At 48.3% G+C, this 26,399-nt stretch overlaps 1 protein-coding gene across 8 annotated transcripts in view; it reads left to right on the forward strand.

Annotated features, from left to right (window-relative positions):
• LOC146784525 (factor in the germline alpha-like) overlaps positions 1 to 26,399 on the forward strand; it is a 270,799-nt gene that overhangs the window by 160,873 nt on the left and 83,527 nt on the right. For 5 of the 8 annotated variants that reach the window (XM_085633427.1, XM_085633425.1, XM_085633428.1 and 2 more), the window contains one exon: positions 14,661 to 14,792. The exons of the other annotated variants lie outside the window; for them this stretch is intronic. In XM_085633427.1, coding sequence (XP_085489553.1) covers positions 14,661 to 14,762 — 102 coding nt within the window. In that variant the 3' untranslated portion in view covers positions 14,763 to 14,792. Of the gene's footprint in view, positions 1 to 14,660; positions 14,793 to 26,399 lie in introns of those variants that run through there. 8 annotated transcript variants of the gene reach the window in all.

Consider the following 26,399-nt stretch of genomic DNA (forward strand, 5'->3'; position numbering starts at 1 on the left):
AGTCAAAAGGTGCACACAACATCCTTCTATATTTATTCGACTTCCCCCAAGTTTTTGTCCATTTGTGTGGGCACCCTCTCGCTTCATATATTACCCTCTCTCTTTGCATGCACTAGTCCATATCGGCCTTCCAATCACAAAACTTAGGCGGCGTGGCTCCCTTCCATGTTCTTGCAATGTTACGTTTTGCCAACACACTTCCCAAGGCGACCCAAGTCTTTTCTCTTGCCGTCAGGTCACTTGCCTTCCATATGTAGAGAAGACATAACCTTACTTATTTCTGTAAATTCTTTTGAATTAATGAAAGACTTAAATCTGCACTATTGCAAAAACAAATACCAGGGGTGTACTTTTATGCCTTTCCCTAAGAATTGGGACCCTATTTAGATCTGGTGTTAACTGAGACCTTTTTGTTTTATATTAAAATTCTCTCTATCTATCGGGCGAGTGGCAGCATTCTACTTTTTCACGATGAGCAGATCGGCACACAAAGTAGTTTTGTTCGGTGGCAGGGATTACTGTGGCAATGTGTTTTTTTTTTTTTTTGTAAAAAAAATTATTTTTAATAAACGTTTTTTTATTATGACAGAAAAGAAGAAACCTAAGGCAGCAAAATTACAGTATAGCAGCATACGCGTATCATTTTCCAATACATTTGACACCAAGGAGACATAGTAGAAATCCCTCCATCCCATCAGATCAAGTCGTTCCGGCATATACAATGTGTAGACCATACAGTGCATAATAGATTCACCCAGATAAGATGAACACTCCCCGTTACCTCATTCTGTACTAGCAGGGGGCATGTCATCCACCCCAGAGACCTCCAGCACTCTGCCCCTTTCCCGTTGTAGTTCTATAGTGGGGGATAGGCAAATGGTACCCCTGTATCTGTTCCACCTCCCCCATTTGTAGTCCCATTTCCTGGGGCATCCCCTATGTTTGAAGACATCCTTTTCGGCAAGCATTGCCCTGTCCATGTCAACTGCCCAATCGCGTAGGGCCGGAACCGTCCCCACACCCCACTTCTAGGCAATGTTACGCTTAGCAATAGCCCACCTTTGCTCAACTTGCGTCAAATCAGTAGCTTCCCAGATATTTAGGTGACACAGTTGAGGGGAGGCCCCGAGGAATTTACCACCCGCGCTCTCCATTTGCTGCATGACCCTGTTCCAATATTGTTGCACCACCAAGCAATCCCGGCAATGTGTGGTTCTTGAGACCACATTTTTTTTCTTTTTCTGTTTGATATAATGTGAGGGCCCAGCAGCTCCGACAACAATACAGTTTTACAAAAACCATATAAAAACAAGAAAATCATTGACAAAACCATAAGGCTGACCTCCAATGTCATACTTATTGGGTTTGCCGAAACTTGTTTCCTATAATTTTGTTGAAATTGGTTACACTGATTTTCCATTATGAGTATTTTTTGGGGAAATATTAGCATTCATCAACACATTTTATTAAATGATGCTTCAAAGAAAATGTGCTAAAGATTTCACAGTAGTTTAGCAACACGTTTTTTTCCCTAGTTGAATTTTTTTATGAACATTTTATTTTGAAAGCAAAGTTTCATTCATCTTTCTTTCAAGCATTTGCATAGATTTGCATCTAATCCGAGAGCATTCTGGAAGCATTATATGTAGCCTCATATGGTTAAACTTTGCAAACGTGTGTACATATTTTTATACTGGAACCACTGTCGGAAGTGCAGTCTGAGCTTACATTTCTTTAGGGTGCTCACTCTAATAACAGCTTTGTATTAATAAATCATAAATACAAGTTTGAAAAGCATTAACACGTGGACACAAATATTAACTTAGCTGCACACAAAGCTGTTCCCTGATCCATAATGTGGTACTGTCATTTGACAGCTAAAGGGTTTATGCTGCTGGGTGTTGGGCCTACTTGCCTGAAGGAGAAAATTATCATGAAAAATGTTTGTCCTTGAACCCCACATTCTGTCGCCCCACCCCCCTCAAACAATGTTTTTTGGGTCTTCTGAAATGGAGGAAGTCAAGGCAGTCTGTTCCTGTTTATATACCACAAATGTCTTCTTCTCCTTCATTTGATGAGCCCTCATCTCTTTAGCAAATTCATCATCCCTTTTTATTTCTGTCATATTCCCTTGCTTTCTCCCTTTCCTTCTTCATTACTTCCTTCATTTAGTTTTTTTGATCTGATAGAAACTACTAGCCGCAGATTCCTTAACGTAGAATTATCCCCAGGCGTGAGATTGGACCCAGAAAACTTTCTTGCCGAGCATCTCTGCGCGCCGGGGGGCTGTACCATGCGACTCCGCCCCGACGTCCTCCGCGGGCGTGACGTCAGTGAGGTCACATAAGCCCCACCCCGGCTCGCTGACATCAGTTTTCTTCTTTTCCGCGTGCAACGCAGACCCGGATCGTGTTCCTGGCCTGTTTCAGGCCTTCTTTTTCAGCGTTTTTCTTGGGAACAGTGTGCGAATGCCTTTGGGCTTCAAGACGTGCTCGTCTTGCGCGCGCCAGATGTCGTCGACGGATCCTCACTCCATCTGCATGTGGTGTTTGGGGGAGCACCACGACTCCACAGATTGTGAGGCGTGTCAGCAAATGAAGCCGAAGTCCCGGCGGGAGCGCCGGATGAAGCTCCTTTCGGCACGCCTGTCCAGGTCGGCGTCGTTGCCGCGTCCGACACCCGCGGATGGCTTCAAGACCCGCCGTCTCCGGCATCGTCCTTTTCCCAGGCTGCAAGGGGGTCGCTCTCCTGTTGGTAAGTGTCGCAGTTTGTCCCCGATGCCCGGTCACCGGCCTGTTGGGGGTGTGGGTTCTACACGGGTGGTGCGGCCCTGCGCATCGCCACGCTATCCGCCGTTCCCCCGGCGGGGGGGGCGACCAGAGCCTATGTGGTGGCCTTGCAGGCCTCTTTCTCCTCCTGCTCTTCCTGGGACGTCTGCGGATCCCTTGCCACGTGTGGGGACCTCTGCGGCGGCTCCGGCCCCAGCGCCGACGGGTTCGGATCCAGGTTCTGAGGATGTGGTTCCGTCTGGGTGCGGCCCTTCGGGGTTCCCTCCTTCGGACCATGGCGCGTTTGCCTCGCCGCAAACTCCTGCGTGGGTCCCTGTGGTGTCACGGGAGGTTGCCGGGGCACAGGGCTTGACCTTGCGTCCCCCTCGGTCCTCTGGGCAGGCGGCGGCCTTGTCCGAGGCCGCGGTGACGCTGCTCAGGCGCCGGCAGCTGCTGGCCCTGATGGCGCCGCAGGGTACGGCTAGGGGTCGGGGCATGTCCCCGGGCACCCCTCGTCCCTCCACGCAGGCGGCTGCCTTGTCGGAGGTCGAGTTGACGCCTTTTCGGCGCTGTTCCTTAGCAGCCCCGGCTCCGACCCAGCTCTGGTCTCCTGTGCCGCGCGTTGTGGCGGTGGTCGTTCTGGCGTCTCCTTTGGCGCCAGTCGATGTTGACCTGACGCCAGTCGCGGACTCTACGGCACCGGGCCGGCGTCAGGTCGTTGACTCCTCTTCAGATGCCCCCTCTTCTCCAGACGTTCGGCGGTTGTTGGTTTCATCTTTGCTCTTTGCCGTCGCCGCGCCCGCAGCCTTTGCCGGAAGGACCTCCGGTTCCCCATTCCTCGGTCCCCCTTGCTCTTTTCTGGGCTTGGCCTTTCCTTCCTCCGGTTGGGTTAGGGGACGGCCGACTTAGCTTGCAGCCGCCACCCACAGAGGAACTGCTTTCCTCGCTGCGGGGCCCTCCAGAGGCCGGTGCTGCCTTCGCTCGGGCTGTTTCCACGACGGCGGGGATCTTGCGCATGGGTGATTCGGCTGCCCATTTCCACAAGGATCATCTTCTGGAGGTCCTCCATCAGGGTTCTGGTGTTCGGCTGCTGCTTCTTCCCTTTGAGGCTTCGCTCCACAAGTCTCTTTTGGGGGCGGCCCGCCACGGGGGACCCGGTGCCCCAGCCACTTCTGCACCGCCACAGTCCTGCGCCGCATGACCCAGTCAGTCTTTCCCTCCACCCCTCTACCAGGGGTCCTCTTTTACAGACTGCCTTTCCTTCCCGGCCATCGGTGTTGTCTTCCCCGTCACGGGAGGCCCGCTGGTTAGATTCCTGGGGGCGCAATATCTTCGCCTCCACCAGCGCGACTTTGCGGGCCCTTAACACTCTTTGTGTCTTGGCAAGGGCCACTTCTTGCTTGTGGGACTCGGCGGAGTCCCTTATGTCTGCCGCTTCTCAGGAGGGTGCCTGTGTTGATCTCCGGCACCATGTGTTGGATGGCCGGGAGCTGGCGGCCTTTATTCTTCGCTCGGCTCTGGACGTTTCGGACGTGCTTGGTCGTACCATGGCTTCTTCGGTGGCCCTTCGTCGACATGCCTGGCTACGGGATAGTGTGTTCCCGGAGAACGTGAGGGAATGGTTGGTGGACCTTCCTTTTGATGGCACTCTCTTGTTCTACGCCACAGCGGATTCTGCCATTCAGAGGTTTCTTGCGGGGCCGCCGCCTCCTCCTCCTCTTCCTCCTACTACTCCTACTACTACTACTCCTACTACTACTCCTACTCTCCCGTTGTTTTCCTGGGGCCTTGTAGCGCGTCGCCCCGGTTGTGTGTTCTGTGTGGTTCATGTGCCTTCAGGTCCTTTTGTTAGGACTTTGGTGCTGTTGGCCGCTGGTCTGGCCCTGTTTTGACTTGTGGTTTGGCTGTTGGTAAGCCGTGTAGGCCCTGAGATTAGGCCTTCTGTGTATTCTTTATTGGCTGATTTACAAGACGTCTGCGTTTTTCTCCGCAGGTCTTTCTGTTGTCCTCTGCTGCTGAAACTTTTCCTAAGAGGGTTCCCATGTTCTTGGGACGTAACATGTCCTATGTGGGGTAATGGTAGCTATTATATAGCTCTTTCATGTGCTGGGGTGGTGTGGTCATCTGTTGGGCCTCTGCTCTCCGTGGCGTCACGGTAGGTCGCAGGTGCGATCTTCTTGCTTCCTTCTTCTGGATCGCTGTGTTGCTGGCCTGCTGTCTGCGGCATCGCATTGTAGCAGTTTTGCACTTCTGTCCGCTTTGGTCCTCTGTGGTGTTGGACGGATTGGTCCGCTCTTCTTTCTTTCTTTCTTTCTTTCTTTCTTTCTTTCTTTCTTTCTTTCTTTCTTTCTTTCTTTCTTTCTTTCTTTCTTTCTTTCGTCCCTGCCTAGCCCGCTGCTTGCGGCTGAGGTGTGTTCGGCCATTTTCTGGCACTGTGTATGTGTTCTTACAGTGGGCCCTGCCTCCGGTTCTACCTTCTCTCCCTAGAGTTTGAGATGGTCCTTGTGTTCCTTGAGGCTTTTCGGGCAAATAACAATCATGCACGGTAATGTCCTTTCCATTTAAAGGGAAATGAGCCAATTGGCTCATGGCATATTGTACTTCACAGAATCACTGCTCGGGGCATATCTCAGTCCTCACAAGCACAAATTTGAAGCCCTTGCCTAAGTGAGTCCCTGCTTGAGGCGTGCCACAGGAGGGTGATCCCCAAACAGGCTTTCCTCCCTCCTAGACACAGAGGATGACAACTAATGGGGAGGCATGGACTCCCTGGGCATGAGCCAGAGCTTGCCCCTTTAGCTTTAACCTTTTTGAACCCACTCCCCACCCCATGGTGTGTAGATGGGGAGGGGGATGGGGGGGGGGGTGTTAGGGGTAGGGTGGACCCTGAATCTGCCCCATAGTGAGGGCAGAAAGTTCACTAGACTACAGGTTTTTTGTATGTACATTAGTTTAGGGGATTGCGGGCCCCCTGGGCATGCACCTGTGCTTGTGCCCTCCCACCAGGGGCCACATTAGTGTTGGATGGATGTTTTTCACCCCAGTCTTCTGCCCCAGAGGGGCAGAAATCCCACTAGACACCAGGGTATTGCAGTGTTTTTTGAGCAGCGGAGCACAGTCCCTTGACATGGCACTACGCTTTCCCCTACCCTTTGCCCCAAATGCCTTAATGTGCCCTCTGGGGTGTGGATCGTTCTGGTCACCCCAGCCTTTGCCGTGGATGTAGAATGTCCACTAGGTCCTGTGCTCCACACCACTAGACATCATGGAAATATTTTTTAAATACAACATAGGGGTGGGGCTGCAAACCATGGGCATGGCCATCCCCCACCCCCAAAAAGGGTATAACCATCTTTTTTTTTTTTTTTTTAATTAATTTATTTGATAACTGACAGCACTTGCTGACATACAGAACAGAACTGTGCGCCTACAACCTTCAGGCCGGCTGCATTGTCACTTATAATCACATTGCGGCACAGCTTATCCCACATCCCGGAGGCCGGGCATCGCTGTGCTTGAAAATGTTGCATTTTTACATTTCTAGCTAGTTTGGCAATCTTGTATGTCGTTTCTTGTAACCATCTACCCCACCGGGGGGGGGGCACACATTTTTCTATTTAAAACATAATAAACAAACCACCCCAACATCCTCCCCTCCCTCTACCCGTAACCGTTAAGGTATCTTGTCAGCCACCCTTTTACGATGTGCCCTTGTGCTCAGTGCCTAACCATGACGTCCCCTCTCAGTAGGTACTTCCATACCTTAACTTCCAGATCAGACAGGTGAACCTACGTGGGTGAACCTACGTGAGTGACCCTCTACGCTCGCCTCACCTCAAGCAGTCCTCTGGCAATATAGGAGCCCATCCTCCACACAGCTATACGTCTCTGCATGCCCCGTAAGGCGATACCTCTATTTGCTCAGGAGTTGGCAGCATCCAAGGCCATCTCGTTGTTTGTGCGCTTGTCAGTTTCCGCCAGCGCACCACCCCTCCTGACATATTCGGCATACAATCCTCAGAAATTCTTTGGTCTGCTCCGCGGCGGCAGCAGCTCGCTAAATGTCTCTGACTGCGTGCAGCAGTAGAGCACATTGCGTGTCCACTGCGTCACTGTAAGCAGAGGACCCCGCATCCAACACAAAGCTACCCTGCGTTTGCAATAAGCATGCCCATGTCAACCAGCTTACGGGCTGCCTTAGGCAGCTCTCTAGAGTGCCCAAGCAGCGCCACGGCAGGGTCTGGTGTAAGATCTAATTCTACTATCCCTCCTATCTGCCGAAATATGGCCTCCCAAAAGTTGTATACACCTGGGCAAACCCGCGCCAAATGCATGAAGTCAGCAGTGGGGTGGCGGCAACGCTCGCAAGTCGACCCCTCACGCAAACCATACCGATACAGCCTCTCCGGTGTGTAATAAACTCTGTTTATGAATTTAAAATGAATCAGCCTATGCTTGCCGTGCAAGGATATGTGTTGTATACCGCAACAGCAATACGCCCACATAGCATCGTCTATTACTGTATCTAGGTCCCTTTGCCAGGCTAATCTGGCCTTAGTGTATTTCTGAGATCTCTGTGACATCGCTATGCAATATAGTTTGGACATCAGCATTCGTGGACTTTTGTGTTTAATGAGATATGATAATTCCAGAACCTCAGGGGGCTCGGCCATATCATCCCGAGGTGCTGCCGCCATGCTCCCCTCACCCTATGGAATTGAAATCGCTGTAACTGAGTAGTAGTCTCTAATGTGGCAGCCACCTTTTCCCACGTCCTAGCGACGCCGTCCGAGAACAGGTCCCCCAGCGAGCGCACACCCAGTTCACGCCGGGAGTGCACAACACCACGGTCCCTGAAGGGGGTCAGCCAGACCGCCCATTCCAGTGGCATTGCCGGGGAATACAACAATGCCCCCGCCGTTTGCTGCAGTATAGCATTCCACGCATGTCTAGTGGAGTTTAGTGAATCTAAAAATCCCGTTCTGCGGTCCGTCGGCTCAAAAATAACCGCAGGCAGCGGGAGAGGGGCTGCAAACAGTTGCTCTAGCTTTAGATATGGAACCGATTCGTCACCGTGCATCCAGCCGTGCGCCTGGGCTCCCTGCGCAATCCTGTAATACAACTCCAGATCCGGCGCCCCCAGGCCCCCCATATAGAAGGGTAACGTCAAGATGCGCCAGCTGACACGAGCCTGGTTCCCCGCCCACGCCAACCGAAGCAGGGACCTAGTGAGCCGAGCAAAAAAACTGTGCGGCAACACGATAGGGATATTAGTGAATCAAAATCAAAATCTGGGAAGCACCACCATCTTCATAATGGATATTCGACCCATCAAGAGGTAGCCCGATCCAGGTCTCCACATCATCTTCTAGTTTAGCAATTGCTCTTCCATAGTTCTCCGTCAGTACAACCTCCGAGTCCATATGCAGTTGTATCTAACCGAGTCCTCTGACCACTGAAGCGGATATTCCATTTCAAATGGGGCAGTGGACGGTGTCAGCGGGAAAGCAATGGACTTAGTCCAATTCACCTTTAATCCAGAGAGTGCCCCAAACTGCACCACCTCACGTAATACTGGTGCCAAGTTATTCTCAGGGTCCCTGACATAGAGCAATGTATCATCTGCATACGTGGAGACCACAATCCTGTATGATGGAAAGCACACACCTCTGTCACTATGATATTCCCGAAGTGCGCACGCCAATGGCTCCGCTATCAGGGCATACAGAACAGGCGACAGGGGGCAGCCCTGTCGAGTTCCCCTAGAAATTGGAATAGGATCCGTGACCAAGTCACCTAATCGTATCCTTCCAGTAGGTCCCTGATAGAGCACACCAATCATTTGCAAGAAGGCCGGACCCAATCCCATTTTGGTCAGGACTTGTCTCATGTAGGGCCATTCCACCGAATCGAAGGCTTTCTCCATATCCAGGAAAACAGCCAGGGCTCTAGAATCCCGCCGGACGTGCTGCATGGTGCCAAACACCGTACGCAGATTATAAGTGAGGTTCCTGCCAGGCACGAACCCATCCTCTTCTGGGGCAACCAGCTCAGGCGCGAGCAGGGCCAGGCGAGTGGCTAAGACCTTCACGAACAGTTTAGTATCAACATTCAGCTGGGATAGCGGTCGATAAGAACTACACTCCTCCAATTCCTTACCAGGTTTGGGGATAGCGACCAAAAGGGCCTCTCTCATAGACTGTGGCATGTGGCCCGTGACACACATATCATCAAACAAAGCCGATAAGTGCGGGAGCAGCAGATCTATAAAGGTTCGGTAAAATGTGACCGTAAGTCCGTCCACCCCCGGGGCGCTGTTTGCCTTCATACCCGCCAGCGCCTCAAGGATTTCGTCCTTCTCTTTTGGGAGGGCGAAAAATTCCCTACGCGCATTGGAGAGAAAGGGAAACTTAATGTGATCCAGATAGTCTCGGATGCTCTCCTCCATATCAGTCTGTCGTGACTCGTGTAGAGTGGCACAATACGACTTGAAGCGCGCAGCTATGTCTGCCTCCTCCGTTAATAACACCCCGTCCTCCGATTTAACCTTGGTAATCGCGGTTCTAACCCTCCGAGCCTTTAGTAGATTAGCTAACACTGAACCAGGCCTGTCGCCTTCCCCATACACCCTGGCCGTGGCGTACTTCCCTAAATGCTGCACTTCCGCATCTGCTGCCTCATGATATTCCACCAGTGTTGTCTTCAACTCTGCTGCCGCATCGTCCGATGCATCGGACTGTAGCCTGGCCTCCAAGGTCCCGTGCTTCTGCTCCAATGTCGACATCCTCTGCCGTATATCGCGCAGTACCCCAGAATGCTTTGCGATTGCCTGATATAAACCTTATAATGTTTCCCAAACCGTCTGAAAGCTATCCACTGATCCGACATTGGTATCAAAGAACAGTGTGATCGCTTCCGCCATTTCAACCTTAAAAATGGGGTCTAGCAATGAGTATGGGGGAAAACGCCACAAAAAAGGTGGCATGGTCTTTCTAGGCGCACTCAAGGTCAATAAGACAGGGGAGTGATCAGACAAAGTGCGCGGGAGTGCCCGGCACCCTCGAACCTGAAACATGAGAGACGACGACGCAAGCCAGTAATCTATACGTGTGTGAAGTGTATGATGGGCAGAGTAGTGCGTAAAGCCCCCCTCCGTAGGATTGAGGGCTCTCCACACATCCTGTAGGAAGGCAATATCGATAGCGTGCCTATTGAGGTAGTGCAATACCTTACGCACCTTCGTATGATCATTCAAGCCCCTTACGTTCCAGGTCACCACCCTTACAGAAAAAGGCGTCCCTCGCGGGACAGTTTCAATAGGCACAACTATCCTGTCTGAAACGTATAGCATCTACCGCTGAGCATCGTATGTGACATGTATGTTGAAGAATGCACAACATGGTATGCTGACTTTCGAACCTCGGGAAAAAAAAAACGAAACAAACTTCCTACCCCCCTCCCACAGCAGACCACCCCCAACTCAGCCATGCCGTGCCCCATATAGGGACCTCCCACCACCCTCCCCTTATTCAATTAGACCCCCTAAGTGGTGATGTACACTCGCGGGCGGAGGTCGCTCAGTCCTTAGTTTTAAACAAGTGAACACCCTGTATCCAAGTACTACCACTAGACGCAGCAAGCACATTACAGCCCCACTGCCATGCAATTCTCGCGTGTCTATTTGTACCTCCGCTCAGCCCGCAACCCCCGAATGCGCGCCCCGCCCCTGCGCCCCCTCCAGCTCAATGTGTTGACCACAGGGGCCTGGGCCTGTACGCCCGCCATTATTGCATAGGGCTTGTCCCCCAGTATGCGTGGCCCATCGTGTAGCGGGCAGGTTGACAATGTTTCGGAAAGCATCTATCCATCTGCCGTTTTTTTTAACCCTCGGCCCATAATGCCTCCACTCTGCCCCCTCCTTCTTCCCAGTCCCAGGCACAAAGTAATTGCAACATATGCTTGCCAGTACTCCAAAGTCAGTCCTGAAGCTCCAGCGTGCTCTCCATCTCGCTCCCCCGCAGCTGTCTCTCTGGGCTCCGCTTCCGTTCTTTATTCCAGTCTTTCAGCGCCTTCTGCAGTGCTTTTGGGTCGAGGAAGATATGGGATTTCCCTTGCCTGTTAACTCGCAACTTGGCCGGGTACATCATCGCATAGTCCAATCCCAGTTACCGCAGTTGTTTTTTGCCCGGGACAAACTGCCTCCTAGCCTCCTGCACCCTAGCGTTAAAATCCGGATAGAGTGAGATGGTCGACCCTTCATACACCAGTGTCTTTTTCTCCCGAGCCACACGGAGGGCTGCGTCCCTGTCGCGGTAGTTCAGTAGTTTCGCTATGATTGGTCGCGGCGGCGCTCCCAGAGGAGGTCTGGGCCCCAATGATCTATGTGTTCTCTCCACCACGAACATCTTTGAGAACACGTCCTGACCAAGTAGCTCTACCAGAAGGGTCTCCACAAAGCACTCCATTCGACCCGTTGATGTCGTCTCCGGCAGTCCTGTAATACGTAGGTTACAGCGACTGGTACGCGCCTCAAGGTCCTCCGTTTTATCCTGTAACACCTGCATAAGACGCCCAAGTTTCTTGTGCTCCATATCCAACGCCGTGTGGGCTTCTTCAACTTCCGCCACTCGTCGGTCCGACTGGTCCAGCCTTTCCGCATGTTTATCAGTGTGCTCCCCCATACGATCCATTCTGTACGAGAGAGCATCGATCTTTGCGCCCAGAGAGGAGATACCGCTCTGCAATCCTTTCTCCATGGATAGAAGCAAGCCACGAATATCCTGCTCTTCCTCCGGCGGGACATCGGCACCACCGGCAGCCCACTCGGCCGGGACCTGGGGCTTGGATTTTCTATGCTCAAAGGATAGCTTTGATTGGGATTTATCAGACTTGCCCATCGCTGATGCCTCCTTCCCTCAGCGTCTCGCCCCGTGTCCAGACAGCACCCCCTCCTAGGCGCCAACAGGGCGCGCCGAGATGCGGTATGACCCCCCCTGCGCCAATTTCACCAGCCTGCAATCACGGGGCCCAGCTCCAGCCACGGGTGCGGCGCCGCCACGTGCTCCTCCACTGCAGGGCGCGCCCGCTCGATCCTCCCGCGGAGGCCCACCGAACCCCAACACGCACCGCAGCACCCACCTTACTTGCCTCCACTTGTTTGAAGGGCAGAGACACCTCGCAAGGGCGCCTCCGCAATTGTCCCCGCTCGCTCTTCTCGGATCACAGCTTGTGCAGCAGCGTCCCTGCAGTCTTCCTACTCTCTAAGCTGCTCCGCAGGGTCCAGCCATGGGTTGTGCTTCTGGTCGCGCATTCCAGTGCGCCACGTGTCTCCCAGCGGCAAGCGCCCCCTCAATATGCGCAGCCGTGTCCGCAATTTGCCCCGGGGGGGCTCCCCCCGCACAAGACCTCCGTCGGGCGCTCCCCGCCGGTGCGATGGGCCACTCAAACAGCCAGCATTAGCTCCAATGGCCGACACCCTACCAAGGCCAAGGACCTCCCCTGGTAAATAACCTCCAGGCCGCCGACGCGGTGTAGCACTCTTCAGCCAGGGTCCTTCAAACCGCCGCCACAGGATGGGCTTTCTTTGCCCCCAGGCTCCGCAGCCGGCCAGCGCCAACACCGCACGCCATCACAACTGCTTCTCACCCAGCTGGCTTCGGGGGCCGGATCACTTTCCGTTCAGGTCTATCCAGGCCTAGAATTGCGGCTCTGCAAAGTCGCTTGTAGTCCCGAGCGACTCACTCGCTAGCGCTGCGGCGCATGGCAGCGCCTCCGGTGTCCTTCCCTCACCGCAGCAGCGTCCGCGCCCAAGCCCAGGTCGCAACAGCGGGGGCCAATGGGAGGGGCCGGGGCACCTCCGAAGATCAATCCGCACGTCGGGCAACGCAAGCCCGGCTTCACTTGGACCAGCGTCCGGGGATTAGCGGCCCAGCGCTGCGCTGCACTCGACATCCGTTACTGCGCCCCAGCTGCGACTCGTAGCTCAGGGGTGGGAGCGCCGAGTAGCGCCTCAAGTCAGGCGCGCAATCCGTTGCTCTGGCCTCATTACGTAGCAGTGCAGGACTGGATTATTGTAGGATAAGTGAGCTGCGCGCCATAGCTCGAGGCTCAAGCAGCCATAGTCGTTGTGAGCCAAGCTCCGCCCCCTCAGGTATAACCATCTTTACCTCTCCTGGGGGAAATTGGAGGTTTGCCCAAAATTGATTTTGGCTGATAAGGGAGCAGAATGCCCACTAGACACAAAGGAATATGTATGGAAAAAAACATTGCAAAGGGGGCTGCCCACCATGGGCGTGAACATGCCCTCAACCCAAAAAGGGTTTTCTAGATGCCAGGAATATCAAAATAGCACCAAAACACACAAAAGGATGAGGCAGCCTACCCTTGCATTGAGCTATACTGCGACAGGAACGGATTAAACCAAGGACAATGGGAGTCCTCATGCGGGACTCCCATTGACCTTAGTTTGATCCTCTCCTGTAATGGGCCCTAGGTCCAAACCGACAAATGGGTCAGCAATTTTAATGGGATTGGTGGGGGTATCACTGGGGGTTGGGAATTATGTGGACTCCTACTGATTCTGGAAGTTTCCATCACAGAAATGTAAGGAAAATGTGAGTTATGGGGAGGTTTGAGAGCATTGTGGGCAGGAAAACCTTGTGGGATCCACGCAAGGTACAACACCATAGAATCCCCAGGTTTCATTGGGTGGGGGCCTCAGCATAACTCCCAATACCGCAGCTACCCCTATGACAGATCTCTCCACGTAGTGCTTTAGGGCCTTTTACGTGGCAGTCTCTTAAGCCCACCTGCTCATATGTGATACCATTGTCAATGAACGATATGTTGGAACTCTGGGCTATGTGATTTTGTGGCTCCCCGCAGATTACGGAACTTTCCTGGACAGATTTGAGAATGTGTGTTTTTAGTCGACGTTTGTGGTTTGCAAGGCCTTCCGGGTAAGAAAAGCTGGTGAAAGTCACGCAGATCACCTCTCCCTAGGTGTCTAGTTTTAAAAAATGTACAGAGTTGCCAGGTTTTCCCTAGGTGCCAGTTGAACGAAGACCCAAAATCTATAAATAGCAACACTGCAAAATATGGCTTAGTTTTCAGCTGGAAAAACTTGATGTTTTTGTGTTGGGTTTTGGTTTTTTCCTGTCACGAATGCTAGGCCTGCCCACAGAAGTGAGGTACCATTTTTATCAGGAATAATGGGGGATTTCTGGGTAGTAGAAAATTGTGGCTCAGGATAGATTCCAGAAGTTTTGCTCCCTGAAAAATAGGGAACATGTGTGTGTTTACCCAAAGTTTGATGTTTGAAAAAAGTTATGGGTAAGGATACCTGATGAATGCCACTCAAAATGTATCTACATTGTGGAAATGTTCTCAGTATCTTGTAGCGGAATCCACAAGCCTTTAGAATCTCCTGTATGTGGAAAAAAATATGAAAATTTGGCGTGTAGACCTTGTGTGGAAAAAAAGTTCTGAAGGCCTAAACGAGAAAAACCCCAAATTGCCAAAAAAGGCTTAGCACTGAGGTGAAAAAGCCTCAGACCGGGTAAGCCAGTTTGTGCTCCCATGACTCCCAATAAATGTAGGTGGTTAAATCTAGTTTGCATTATCTCATTCTTGCTGGTCATTTTATGACCTCATACTGTATAATATAGGCATTGCTCTTATAGGTTTTATTTTTGGTGTGCATTTCCTGTTAATGACCATAAATCAGATTTGATCTCCAATCTACTCATATGCCTCGAAAAATAATACAAATTTTACCAGACCTGCAGGTCTAGTCACATGAATAATCTGCTTGACCGAATTGTAATGTACTGTAGATATACCTGGAAACTAGTCTCAAATTGTGTGATCACAGGCAAATATTTTATTTTACAGAGCCGCCTTTTTCTTAATTATCACTTCTGGAAACACCATCAAATTTGCAAGTTCAGCATTTCTGCTCTACAAAAAACTCTTTTGTTTGATTTAAGGAACTAATCTTTTCCTCCATACATCATAAGAATCGAGCCATGTGTAGGGTATGTACGACTCTTGCATGCCTCTTAGTCACTAATATTTCAATCATCAGGACGGGGGTAGGAATGTTTCTTGGTTCATGTTTAAAAACTCGCTTTTATTAAATATATTACTACAGCATGATGTGGTAGTGCACTGCCAATTTCAAACAGCATATTTTCCATTAAAATGGCCACAAACCTTTCCACTAACATACAGTTTTAGTGGTAAAACTATAGATCATCTAAACAATCTGTGGAAACTGGATTTCAGATTTTTTTTTTTAGCATTTGCACATCACCAAATAAATTGCCATGATTTGGTTTCATCCTATGAAAATCTTTTTTTTTCCTTATACAGAATTGCAAAGAATGTTTTCATAACTACTGAAACATATTTTGGAATATGTGTATAGTTCATTTACAAGCGATGTACTTATGTTTAGAAAAGAACCTAACATCCTACAGCCTTTTATTTCACACACTTTGTACAGCACAGTTGTTAGACAGTTAACTTTACAAAATCCTCTAACTTTGCAGTCACAAAAAGCAAAGTAAACACCAATCTCCACGATAAAATAAGCAGCAACTTGTAAGAAAGAAGCTGATGTTTGATCTCTTTCTCTTAACACAGAGCAAATGTGACAAAATAAAAATTAGATGTAAATGCATTTTTATTGGTTATTCACTTTTAGTGAACACCTGTTCATGGTCAGCTTGCATGAACAAGCCTATAGACGCAAAAAATAGGTCGCCCTAATAAAAACTGACTTGTCATAGGGAGTCGACGAGTAGATTTCTCAAGGCTTGATTCATTGTTGCCTTCACTCGTTTTAAACAAATTAAGATCAAGAAATTCAATATAGATAACTATTTCATATCACAAAAACTATGGTATGCCTTACAATAGGACCTGTTGCTACCAGTAATTGCTTTATAAATCTAAAAAACCCAAGGAGTCTCTGGCAGCTCGTCTCATCTCGAATATCCACCATAAGGTTAATGAAAGACTGAGACGGATTTAACACAGAGTTTTGATCTAAGCGGCTCAAATGGTGTACTGTTCCATAGTCCAAGGGGCTTTAATCTGATCTAATGGGGAGCTTATTGAAGGAATCTGAACTTAAGCTCCATGGGTCGAAATAGGCATTTCCTTGGCAGTATACAAATCTTTTAGGGGTATTGAATGACCACTATATTTGTAATTAAAACAAAGCCGGTTATTCTTAGTGACGTGGGCTGCATTCTTTCTAAAATCAATCGGCAGTCCCAATTTCAACAACATATATAGTAAGCCTTTTTGGAGTCCCAAGAATGCAAGTTTTGTTCACAGCAGAACCACGTTGAGGTGGTAGCAATCCATAAAAATACAAAGGTTTGGTACAGGACCTGGATCGAGAGATTGACCACCCAAATGGAACACCACAGACAAGCTCTGTAGGAAACCCATCATAGGGACTGTATTTATTTTTGCTAATCCAGGGTTTTTATTTCACTGAGTGATTTTAGAAAATACTTCAGCTGGAGGGAGCATCATCAACAGGAGCCGATAGTTCCTGGATTTGTAAAAACTCCCTTATTAAAATTCACTACCAAACGTGTTCTAAAAATACTTCTGGTCTCTTTTCCTAAATACTACTTTTAAAAGGGGACCTAGTATGTCAGTATTTGCATTCTTTATCCTTTATACCTTTATTTTTATATCTCCTTAAAATGTTTTTAATATCTGCCGGTACATTCGTTTGATGCTTTATATATGACTTCCTAACAGATCTGAAGCAACTGAAAATCTATTCATGGTTTCTGATCTCAGTACCTTTCTTCAAGCACTCTTGTTGGTACCTGTTATTTCTAGCTTTTGTCTTTATATTAAGCCGATTGTTTTAATACAATACAATTCATGTCCAAAACACATGCCATTTTGCATCAACTTAATCTGTCAATTTTACCCTCCAAATTAGTTAGCCTTCAGTGGTTCACAATTTGCTGCTTGCAGATCAGGTTATTGGTTACCCATCTGTTGTCTGATATTTTTTTATTTTTAATAAAACGTTTTTTCAGTTTTTTAAGAAAATTGAACAGCAGATATCGAAGCCCAAGAGATGCAGTACATCGGGAACGTTTTGGGCAGACAAATTGCGAGCAGAGCATCCAACATCTGATTTGCTAGAACCCAACCAGAGTGCCTCCACCCCTCGCATTCAGACATGTCACAATGCACTACTTTTCTGAGAATTTAACATGACACTGCACAGCCACAATACCGTGGGGAAATGCTCATGTTTATATATATTAAATTGCTGATATTCAGCAGAACAGAAAATATGATGGGCAACATGCCCTGGGCAGGTCATGTGTAGGCAGCTGGGATAACTTGTTCTACCATTCCCACTTCTCAGATTGAGGATCTTCGACCATGCTAAATATTTATAATTCTATTCAGTTTGTTATACTGAGGTTGAAGCTACAGTAATCCCCATAAACTGTTTTGCTCCAGCAATAAACTCTCTGGTCCTTTGGGGGTTGTTGTTTTGGCATTGACGTGTCCATCTAGAAAGAGGTGTACACTTGTGTTCCTTACTTTGTGTACATTTGTTCCTTATGTGCAACTACCCTCGACTGATACACATCAGCCTTTCTCTTTATTATTCTAATATCCTCTGGGGGAGTGGAAGTCATCAGTACATTGTGTGCCCCACTGTTCACAGGATTTGGATTGTTTTCAGAATTGAGAATTTTATCACTTCACTTGCTTTCCCTTTGTAGCCTGTTTAACGTCATTGACTGCCATAAATGTTCCTTTCAGCTTGAAACGCAACTGCACTGTATGTGTTTTTAGGTAAGCCACCCATTTGGTTTTTGTCTGTCTCCCGGTAACACTAGTTACTTTTCTGCCTGTCCACCCATCTTTTCAACTATCTTGTGAATTTCTTATTTTCAAACAGTGTAGAGGTTTTAGCTAGCCTTCTCAATTTACCCAAGCAGTAAAACGTGATTCATACCCATATGGTCTTTTCAGTTCTACAATTTTTTTTAAGCCTCTGTAGCAAAATGGCCTTCAATGTCCTTCAGACTGAGGATTCAGTTTCCATTTTGTCAAAGTATAAGACCTGTCGGCAAATTCATTAAATGGGCAATATCGTAATGCACCTTTCCTACGGTATTTTAACATTGTCGCTAGTATATGTTCAAATAACCCATTGCTGCCTTCAAAAGAATGAATTTCCCCATCTTTCTAAATTAAACAATTTTGCACACACCACTGATCTCATTGACCCCATCCACCAACGAAGGATCAACTGGTCTATTTCTTTGTGGAGCTTATCACAGAAAGACATCTACTTTTTATGTACTTTGTTTTGAGACAATTTTTACTTTAAGGGTCTGAATTCGAATGAGGAGGTATTATGTGCGGATTTTCTGGGCGGCTGAAATTTCAGTTTTGGCCGAAATCTCTGCTCATAATTCCTCCTATTGCGAGGTAAGCTCCATGGAATGGGGAATAATTGTGCAGACACAGAATTCACAGGTGAAATTCTGCACAGAATTGCTAGTTGAGTTGGTTTAAAGCAGACCTTTACCTTCTACTTTGAACAGGTGATAAATGTGAGGTGGCAGTAATCGGCGTTGGTGAGGGAAGAAATGGAGAGGACGTTGCAGTTCCCGAGATGATTTTGCTGTTTCGACTTCCCCAACTGCTAAAATCGGATCTTTTTGTTCCCACACCTGGGTAATACAGGTGCGAACAACCTGGCCTACTTGTGATTGAGTGGTACAACAAACAGTATACCGCTCTTCTCAACTGTTACTCAGAGCACTTCTTAGCCTTACTACTTCCTTGTGACCATCTCTCAGTTTTATTAACGTATCTACATCTAGCACATCTGGTAGTCTAAAATCTATTACTCATGGTGTGGTTTGTGTTTTAAGACCACATTCTGCAGTGTTGAACTTGTAGCATGCTGCTTTCCCCTTACACAAGTTCCACTTTCTGCCACTGATATGACTGTTTTCTTGCTCATCAGCAGTGGCTGCCTTTTAATCTGTTACATTTCTGGTATTAGAGTTCTTTTGTTTGTGTCTCTATGATTCCTGCTGTCTAATAATGCATGCATGCATGCATGTATGTCCAGCCCTAAAGAAAAGTTGTCTCTGGCATACATTACTGGACCTTAATCCTTCTTTTTTAGGTCGAGCTACAGTGCGCATGCACTGTCTGCAAGACCTGCTGTTATCAATAAACGTACAGCATTCCTGCCTCCTACTTACCATTGGTACAGTCCAGTGTCTCTCTTCTTTGCTGCCTCCTGTCTTGTCCTGCAGCCGATGTCACTTCCTTTCGAATTTGAGGAACACAGGTAAAGTACAATGTACTTTTGCTTGTTTAACATAGATTCCTTCCTGCACACTTTTTTCTGCATGGTCCACTAATCGCCACAAGAATTAGACACATTAACAGCGCTGACGTTGAGGTTAAGTGAAAGACGCACTCGCTCTGGGACCAACCAACACTTCAGCTGTGATTTCTGAACTATTCCAGCATATTTACTTGGTTTATTGTATCTGACTAGACGATTCACACAAGCGGATAAAATTGTTACGTGTTAATGAATGTCTTGGTGAAGCAGGCACCACATGCTGTTCGTGGCTTCTTTTATATTCAGTCACACACAGCTCTGCCTCTTAAAGCAGCGCTTTAGCATGGCTTCCACTCACCCCTGTTTTTCTTCTTATTTTAAGCTCACTTCAGGATTTTTATGTTTTATTTTTAATTCTATTACTTTCCTTTAGGCCACGCGGGTATAGCAAACTCTTTGCCATTCCCTCCCGTCTTCAGCGCAGCACACGATTTATGGATGTTGTGCTATAATTGTTTTTTTTATTTGTTTACTAATCTTTAAGCTGCTCCATTTTCCCTTCTCCCTTCCCCATCCGTGCTTTTCTGTGGCTACCCCCCATGCGGTGCCCACTTCATGGTGTTTCCTGCAGAGCAGCGGGTACATTTCAGTAAATGCAGCCTACATAGAGAAAATGCAGAGTGTGCATGACTGGTTTGGTCAGCCCTGGGGCCGACCAAACAGTCAGTGCCCATAACAGTGGGTAAGCCACTCCTCTCCTGTCTGGAGCAGGACTGCCCACACTTCAGCCCCCAACCAAACCCTGCCTTCTGCTTTCTCGCAGTGCGAGAAGCAGAAACCTAAAATCGTAATCATAATACCATTTTGTGTTTCTGCTTCTCGCACTGCGAGAATGCAGTGGGTCGACGCACCTCTGCCCACGTGGAGGAGCTGCCCCTGCTAAGAGTAGTAGTTTATTCGTTTCATTACAATCCTCCAGTAGCTCTTTACTTTTACATTCAAAAACCAAACTTGGGAATTAGCTTTCACATCTTTGACTGAGCAGATTGCAATTGAACACATTATATATATTTTTTTTAATTGCAGTCCATTTACTTCAGAATTATTCCTTTTTTTCATACAGCAATTTAGGTTTGTGTATAAAATGTAGAACGTGTGCAACAAATGTAGCACACATTCAAATATGATTCGGTCCAGTTGCACCATTGTTTTCATAGCTGTTTTCCCAATTTCCCCACTCCCGCTGTTTTTTTCCCTGATCTCTCACCTCACGCTCAGCCTCTCCCACCCCCAGGACTACTTATGAAGGCCGCTGCGTAGCACCAGCAGTAGCCCATTATCTCCGGTCTCTGCGCTGCTCCACTGCCTAGCTACTTGAGATTGGGGCTCTGCTTCGCAGCTCCACATCCTCCTGTTCGAGCATGCAGTCTGCCTGCTATTCATTGGCCTGGTAATTTTTTGGGTCATCTTTGGGTTATCTTTTCCCATTTATTTTGTAGTTTTAATTACTTTTGTGCTGGTATTTTGTTTGTTAGGTCCAGTTGTGCCGTTGTTTTCACTGCTGTGTTCCTGCTCCTGCCATTTTTGCTAGACCTCCCGCTCAGCCTGTCCCATCCCCAGGACTACTAATGAAAGCAACTGTGCAGCCGCACAACAGAGGCAGATGTGCTGTCATGCAGCAGATGCACCACCAGCATGCCGCAGGCAATCCTGTCTGCCCCTTTACCGTGCCCAGTACCAGAACACCCGGCTCTCCCGCGACATTTACTGCTACACCACCAAGGATCTTCTGGCCCTAGACCCTGGCTGCTACAACATCTGCTTCATGGCTTCCCTGCAATCAATCATTGGACTCTTCACCTGCTACAACTGCTGCTTCTCATGCCTCACAGGGACACTAGCCAGAACAGGACCCCACGCACACGAGCCCACACACAACTCAACACAACTCCAATGCATCCTGCTCAAAGCCCGTTCCCTCTGCAAACAAACCTTAGAAATTTGGAACACTATCACCAACTGCTGCCCGGACGTGGCCCTCATCACTGAAATGTGGCTCAACATAACTGCGAACGCCGCCACGGCCACACTCAACGGCTACAAGTTGATACACAGAGACTGCACTAACAGACACGGTGGAGGCATTGCCATAATCTTTACGGAAACCATCCGATGCACTATCACCAATGACTACCCCACACCCCTCATGGTGTACCTCACCTTCTGACTACAAATAGATGCCATGGCATTGATGAGAGACACCCTCGCTTACACATCACCTGGACTCCGACCAGCCTTCTGTGATGCCATCTCCAACCTCCTCGCCCACCTGTCCATCGATTCCCAGCACTACATCCTGCTTGATGATCTCATTTTCCATATTGACGATGCCAACAACACCTACTCCATCTCCCTCCAAGAAAATCGCAACAATATCGGCCTCACCCAACTAGTCACCGAAACCACGCGCAAAGCCGGACACACACTCAACGCCATCTTCACCTACATGTGACAGACTCCGATTCACCCACACCACAGTGCTCACCTGGACCGACCATACCATTGTCTACTTTATCATCTCCAGCAGAGCTCAACACACAACCACCAAACACCACAGGGCCAACCACCGCAGATGGGGAAAAATTACCAAGATGCAAACGACCCAATGACTCATCACCTCACAACCCGAAACCTTAGAACTCAACCAGGCCATACGGAACTTCGCCATCTGGATCACCAAATGCGCCGACAGTCGCCCTGCTGGAATCCGGCCAAAATAATCAAAGCCTCAAAACTAGCCAGCTGGTATACCCCAAAGCTCAGAGCTGCAAAGCGCAACTGCTACTGACTCGAGAAGCAATGGTGAGCTTCCAAGGACCCCTCTGACAGAGCTGCCTGCAAAACAGCCCTCATCACCTACTACCACCGAATCAAGGAAGCCAAGAGAGCAGCCATCAACTACTTTATAGACATTACGGCCAACCACACGAAGGAACTAGTCCAGATTGTCAAGAAATTTGCCAGCCCTCCAGCCACAGTGAAAACCATCCACCTCTCCCAAGAACTCTGCGACTCCCTCTTGGACTACTTCCACAGCAAGATAGCCACAATCTACAATGACTTCAGCCCACAACCCACCAACCCCAGCCTCGACAACCCCAAACAACCAGCAAACACTGGCTGAATGATCACCACTTTTCTCATTGTGCAGACCACCACTACCATCATGTCGTCGTTCTCCTCGGCGCACCCACTGCCAGCTGCCTCCATCATCTCTTCAACCTCTGAGGCAACCATATTAACATGGAGCTCAACAGCATCCTCAACACCTCCTTCTCCACAGCCACCTTTCCAGACAGATGGAAACACAAAGATTTCAGACCCCTCCTGAAAAAGCCCTCGGCCAATCCCACTGACCTAAAAAACTACTGACTAATCCTCTTGCTCTCCTGCCAGAGTACTTGAGAAAGCCATCAACCAACGCCTCACAATCTGGATTCCATGCCAACCACAGCACAGAGCCCATGCTGACTGCTGCCATAGACAACATCCGATCTCTCTGAACTCTGGCCCTGATCCTCCTCACCCTCTCCACGGCGTTTGACATAGTATCCCACCACACCCTCATCAACAGACTCCACATCACCGGCATACAGCAAAACACCCTCAAATTGATCACCTCTTTCCTGTCAGGATGCACACTCCTCCGCACCCAAGGACATCACCTGCGACATGCCCCAAAGATCTTCCCTCAGCCCCACCCTATTCAACCTTTACATGACGCCCTCGCAGACGTCAGATCCAACAGCCTCAATAAAATCTTCTTTGCCGACGACACTTAACTCAACCTCTCACTCACTGAGGACCCGGCAAACGCCAAAACCAACTTCCGCATCGCCATGACAGATATAACCGACTGCATGAGAGGCAGCTGAATGAAGCTCAACTCCGACTAAACAGAAGTACTGATCTTTGTATAAAAACACTTCTGTATGAGACTACTGTTCCAGCGCGGAACGTCAAATTCCCCCTTCGGCACAGACCAACTACCTCGTCATCCAATTTACTCACATACATTCATTGGTGGGGCCCATAACACCAATATACTTACACTCGGTTGACCCGTTTTCTGAGGGAAAATACGTTTCACAACGCTGACATGAGAGAAATACCTTTACTTTGCCCTAGACACATTGACCTTTAAACCTAAGATATCCCTCCCATACGGAGATAGATCATTTAGTTGAATTAGTAATTGATGATTTACTCGTCTACCTTTGCTCTATTACTTTTCTCTTAATCTTCTTCTTCAAATAATCGACACAACACATTTGTCAATTAATCAATTAATCTTTTTCTAAGAAATATTGAAAGAAATGTTAGAAATCATCATTAGCATTTCAGAGCACCATATTTACCTATTCTGGCTAAAGTCGTCCTCTAAGTCAGTCAGTCAAAGAGAATTTATTCAGCAAAGTTTAGGCCGCAATTCAGTCTCTCATAGATTCAGGATAACAGCTGTCCAGCAGTGTCACCGTCCTCTCCTTCAGCATAACGTCAGGAAATCGAGTTTGTCAAGAAGAGCGAGCCTTTTTAGTTCAATTCCCTACCTGCTTTTATAATGAAAATAATAACAAAAATGTAACAAGATTGGGTTTAGAGAGTTCTCATTGGTCAATTTTGACTTGTGATGAACAGTTCTCAGGGTGTTGAATGATGAAATCATCAAACTTGCTTGTTCCGGCTTTTAAATTGAGCATTGTCTCTTAGTCTTGGACGGGTTCCCGGAATGACCTTGGAGGGTACATGTTCTCCCGGGGTCAGGTCCAGGCCACTGTTGCTGGCGGTGACGCAGGCGCACTTCACCCAGAACCTCGTGTTGTCAAGGCAGTCACGTTTAACATCTCGTTCAGCCATCTTATATAGGCCGAAATGGTCAGCTTAAGCAAAAGAAACACAAAAATGTAATTAAAAGATGGAAATGACTAATAAAATGTTATCCCCTTACTAATACCCATATGTGTGTGTATTTATCTTGCAGAAGCAACACTTAGAGCGGTTTATACTTACTAAATAAAGCACAAAATACAAATACATCATTTAAGCAACATGTAACATATAATATTCTAATTTTCTACTATTAATACGCGTACACTAGTTAATTCACAATTAATATAGCCATGCAAAGTGCAATTCCCACGTGTAATTCTCTTGTTAATATAGTTGGTGAGTTATCACTTCAGACAGATTAATAATATTACAATTAATTGATTATTCGGATTAATGTAAATATGCAGAATAGGGGGGTATACAAAATTTTGTACTACCCGCTCCAGCACCACAGCTGGTGGCCAATAGAACTGACCTACCCCCACTCCGACAGACTACGCACACATCCTCGTCATCATCCTCGACAGCCAACTGACAATGAAACCATAAGATAACGCTGTTGCTTCCTCATGCTTCCACACTCTCCGCATGCTCCGTACAGTCTTCAGATGGATCCCTATCAACATTAGAAAGACTGTCACGCAGGCCTCGTCACCAGCCGCTCAGACTATGGCAACACCCTCTACGCCAGAATCTCCACCCAACTCCTCAAAAGACTCCAGACCATACAGAACACCGCAGCCAGACTCCTGAACCTCCCCAAATGGAGCCACATCACCCCCTCCCCCTCCATCACCTCAGACACCTCCACTGGCTCCCAATCTAGAAGAGAGATCAGTTCAGGATCCTCACGCACACCTACATAGCGTGAAACGTCAGCCTAAATATAAAGTCACTGTAACCTTTGATTTTTTTCAGAAAATAAATATTCTATATCTCCTGCCTCAAATCGTCACTGTATAATGCAAATGATTTAGAACATGTAGCGGTCTTGTCATCGCTCCACAATCTTAGAGATCCTGCTTGCTTAGATAAATGTTATTTTGCATTTCTTTCTGCAGTTCCTGCTTAAAGACTTATAAATACCTATAGACTATCCGGCAACTTTTCTTTCATGATAGACCTCATGGCATTCCTTATGGGTGTATCACACTGTACGCGACACAGGGACTCGGGTACCAGAAAGACACACCACACGTGTATAGTATAGGGACTTCTGGGACTTTATTATTTTTCTTGATAGTGACTTTCGCACTCTTTTATACTTAAGTCCCATGGGATCAATACTGTCCTTTCAACAGAGCAAAACTCAAGGGTCTATGCATCGGGTGGTGGAGCACATGAAGCGGATGAGCGGGTTGCAGAGGGGTTCTTCTTGGCTGCTGAGTTCGGGGCTCTTCGGGTTTCGGTCCTGTTCTGAGCGTTGCTCTCACGTCTTCCCAGGGCACTCGGAGGAAAAGGGAGGGAACGAAAACAAAGAGTAGAAGAACAAAAAAAAAAAACGGGTTTTAATATTTGAGCTTTCGGGTACACATTATGTGCCACCACCACCAGACGCCATGTGGGGAATGGTAAGAACCACATGTGCAGCGAGGAAGGGCCAGATGCTTTCTTTTCTTTAATATCACCAAAGCAAGAGACCGTGCCCTATAGACCTGCACCTCCCCACCACCCCACCAGAATGCCCCACCTAACTTTTCTCGCCTTGAGCCACGACCTGTGCTTTGGGCCGTGGCGTAGGGACCCGGGGCGTCCTACCTCTCCCCCGGGCCTCCGGGCTTGCTCGTAATCTCCGCTGCCTTTGTGGCCGTGCCTCCGTCGTCTCTCTTCTCGGCTCCTCCGGTACTCCGTCTTCTTCTTCTGTCGTCACCCTCACTACAGCTTCCGCGTCAGTCGTCCTCACTCCGCTCCTTCCGCCATTCGTCTCCTTCTCTTCCGAGTCCCGCCTTCTTTGTTTGTCCGGGGCGCGTGACGTCACGGACACTTCAGATTCCTTCCTCACAGCTGCTAGAATGCTAACTGCTCCCGGATTCTTCCTGTTTTCGGTTCGTCAGGACGCCGGACTTCTCACACAAATTGAAGCTTTTAGGGTCTGTTACCCTTCTTTTGCTCAGCACTCTGCCTTGGCCAATAAATGGGGCCACAAGCAATTTGGTGCAGACTTCTTGCAAGGCATTTACTGGGCCCGTGTCTGCACAAACGATGCATCCAGTCACTACCCTTCATGTCTTGGGTTTGGAGGCTGACTCTGAATCTTCAGAGTGGTAGAGCCCTGAGCCCCTTTTTGATTCAAGTCAAGGTCGAATCCCCTTAGCTCCATATATTACTCACTCAACGACTACATGTGTGTGTGCGCGCTAAGGCATCTTCTT

This window comes from Triturus cristatus, chromosome 11 (assembly GCF_964204655.1).
Source record: "Triturus cristatus chromosome 11, aTriCri1.1, whole genome shotgun sequence".
In the NCBI taxonomy this organism is placed as follows: Eukaryota; Metazoa; Chordata; class Amphibia; order Caudata; family Salamandridae; genus Triturus; species Triturus cristatus.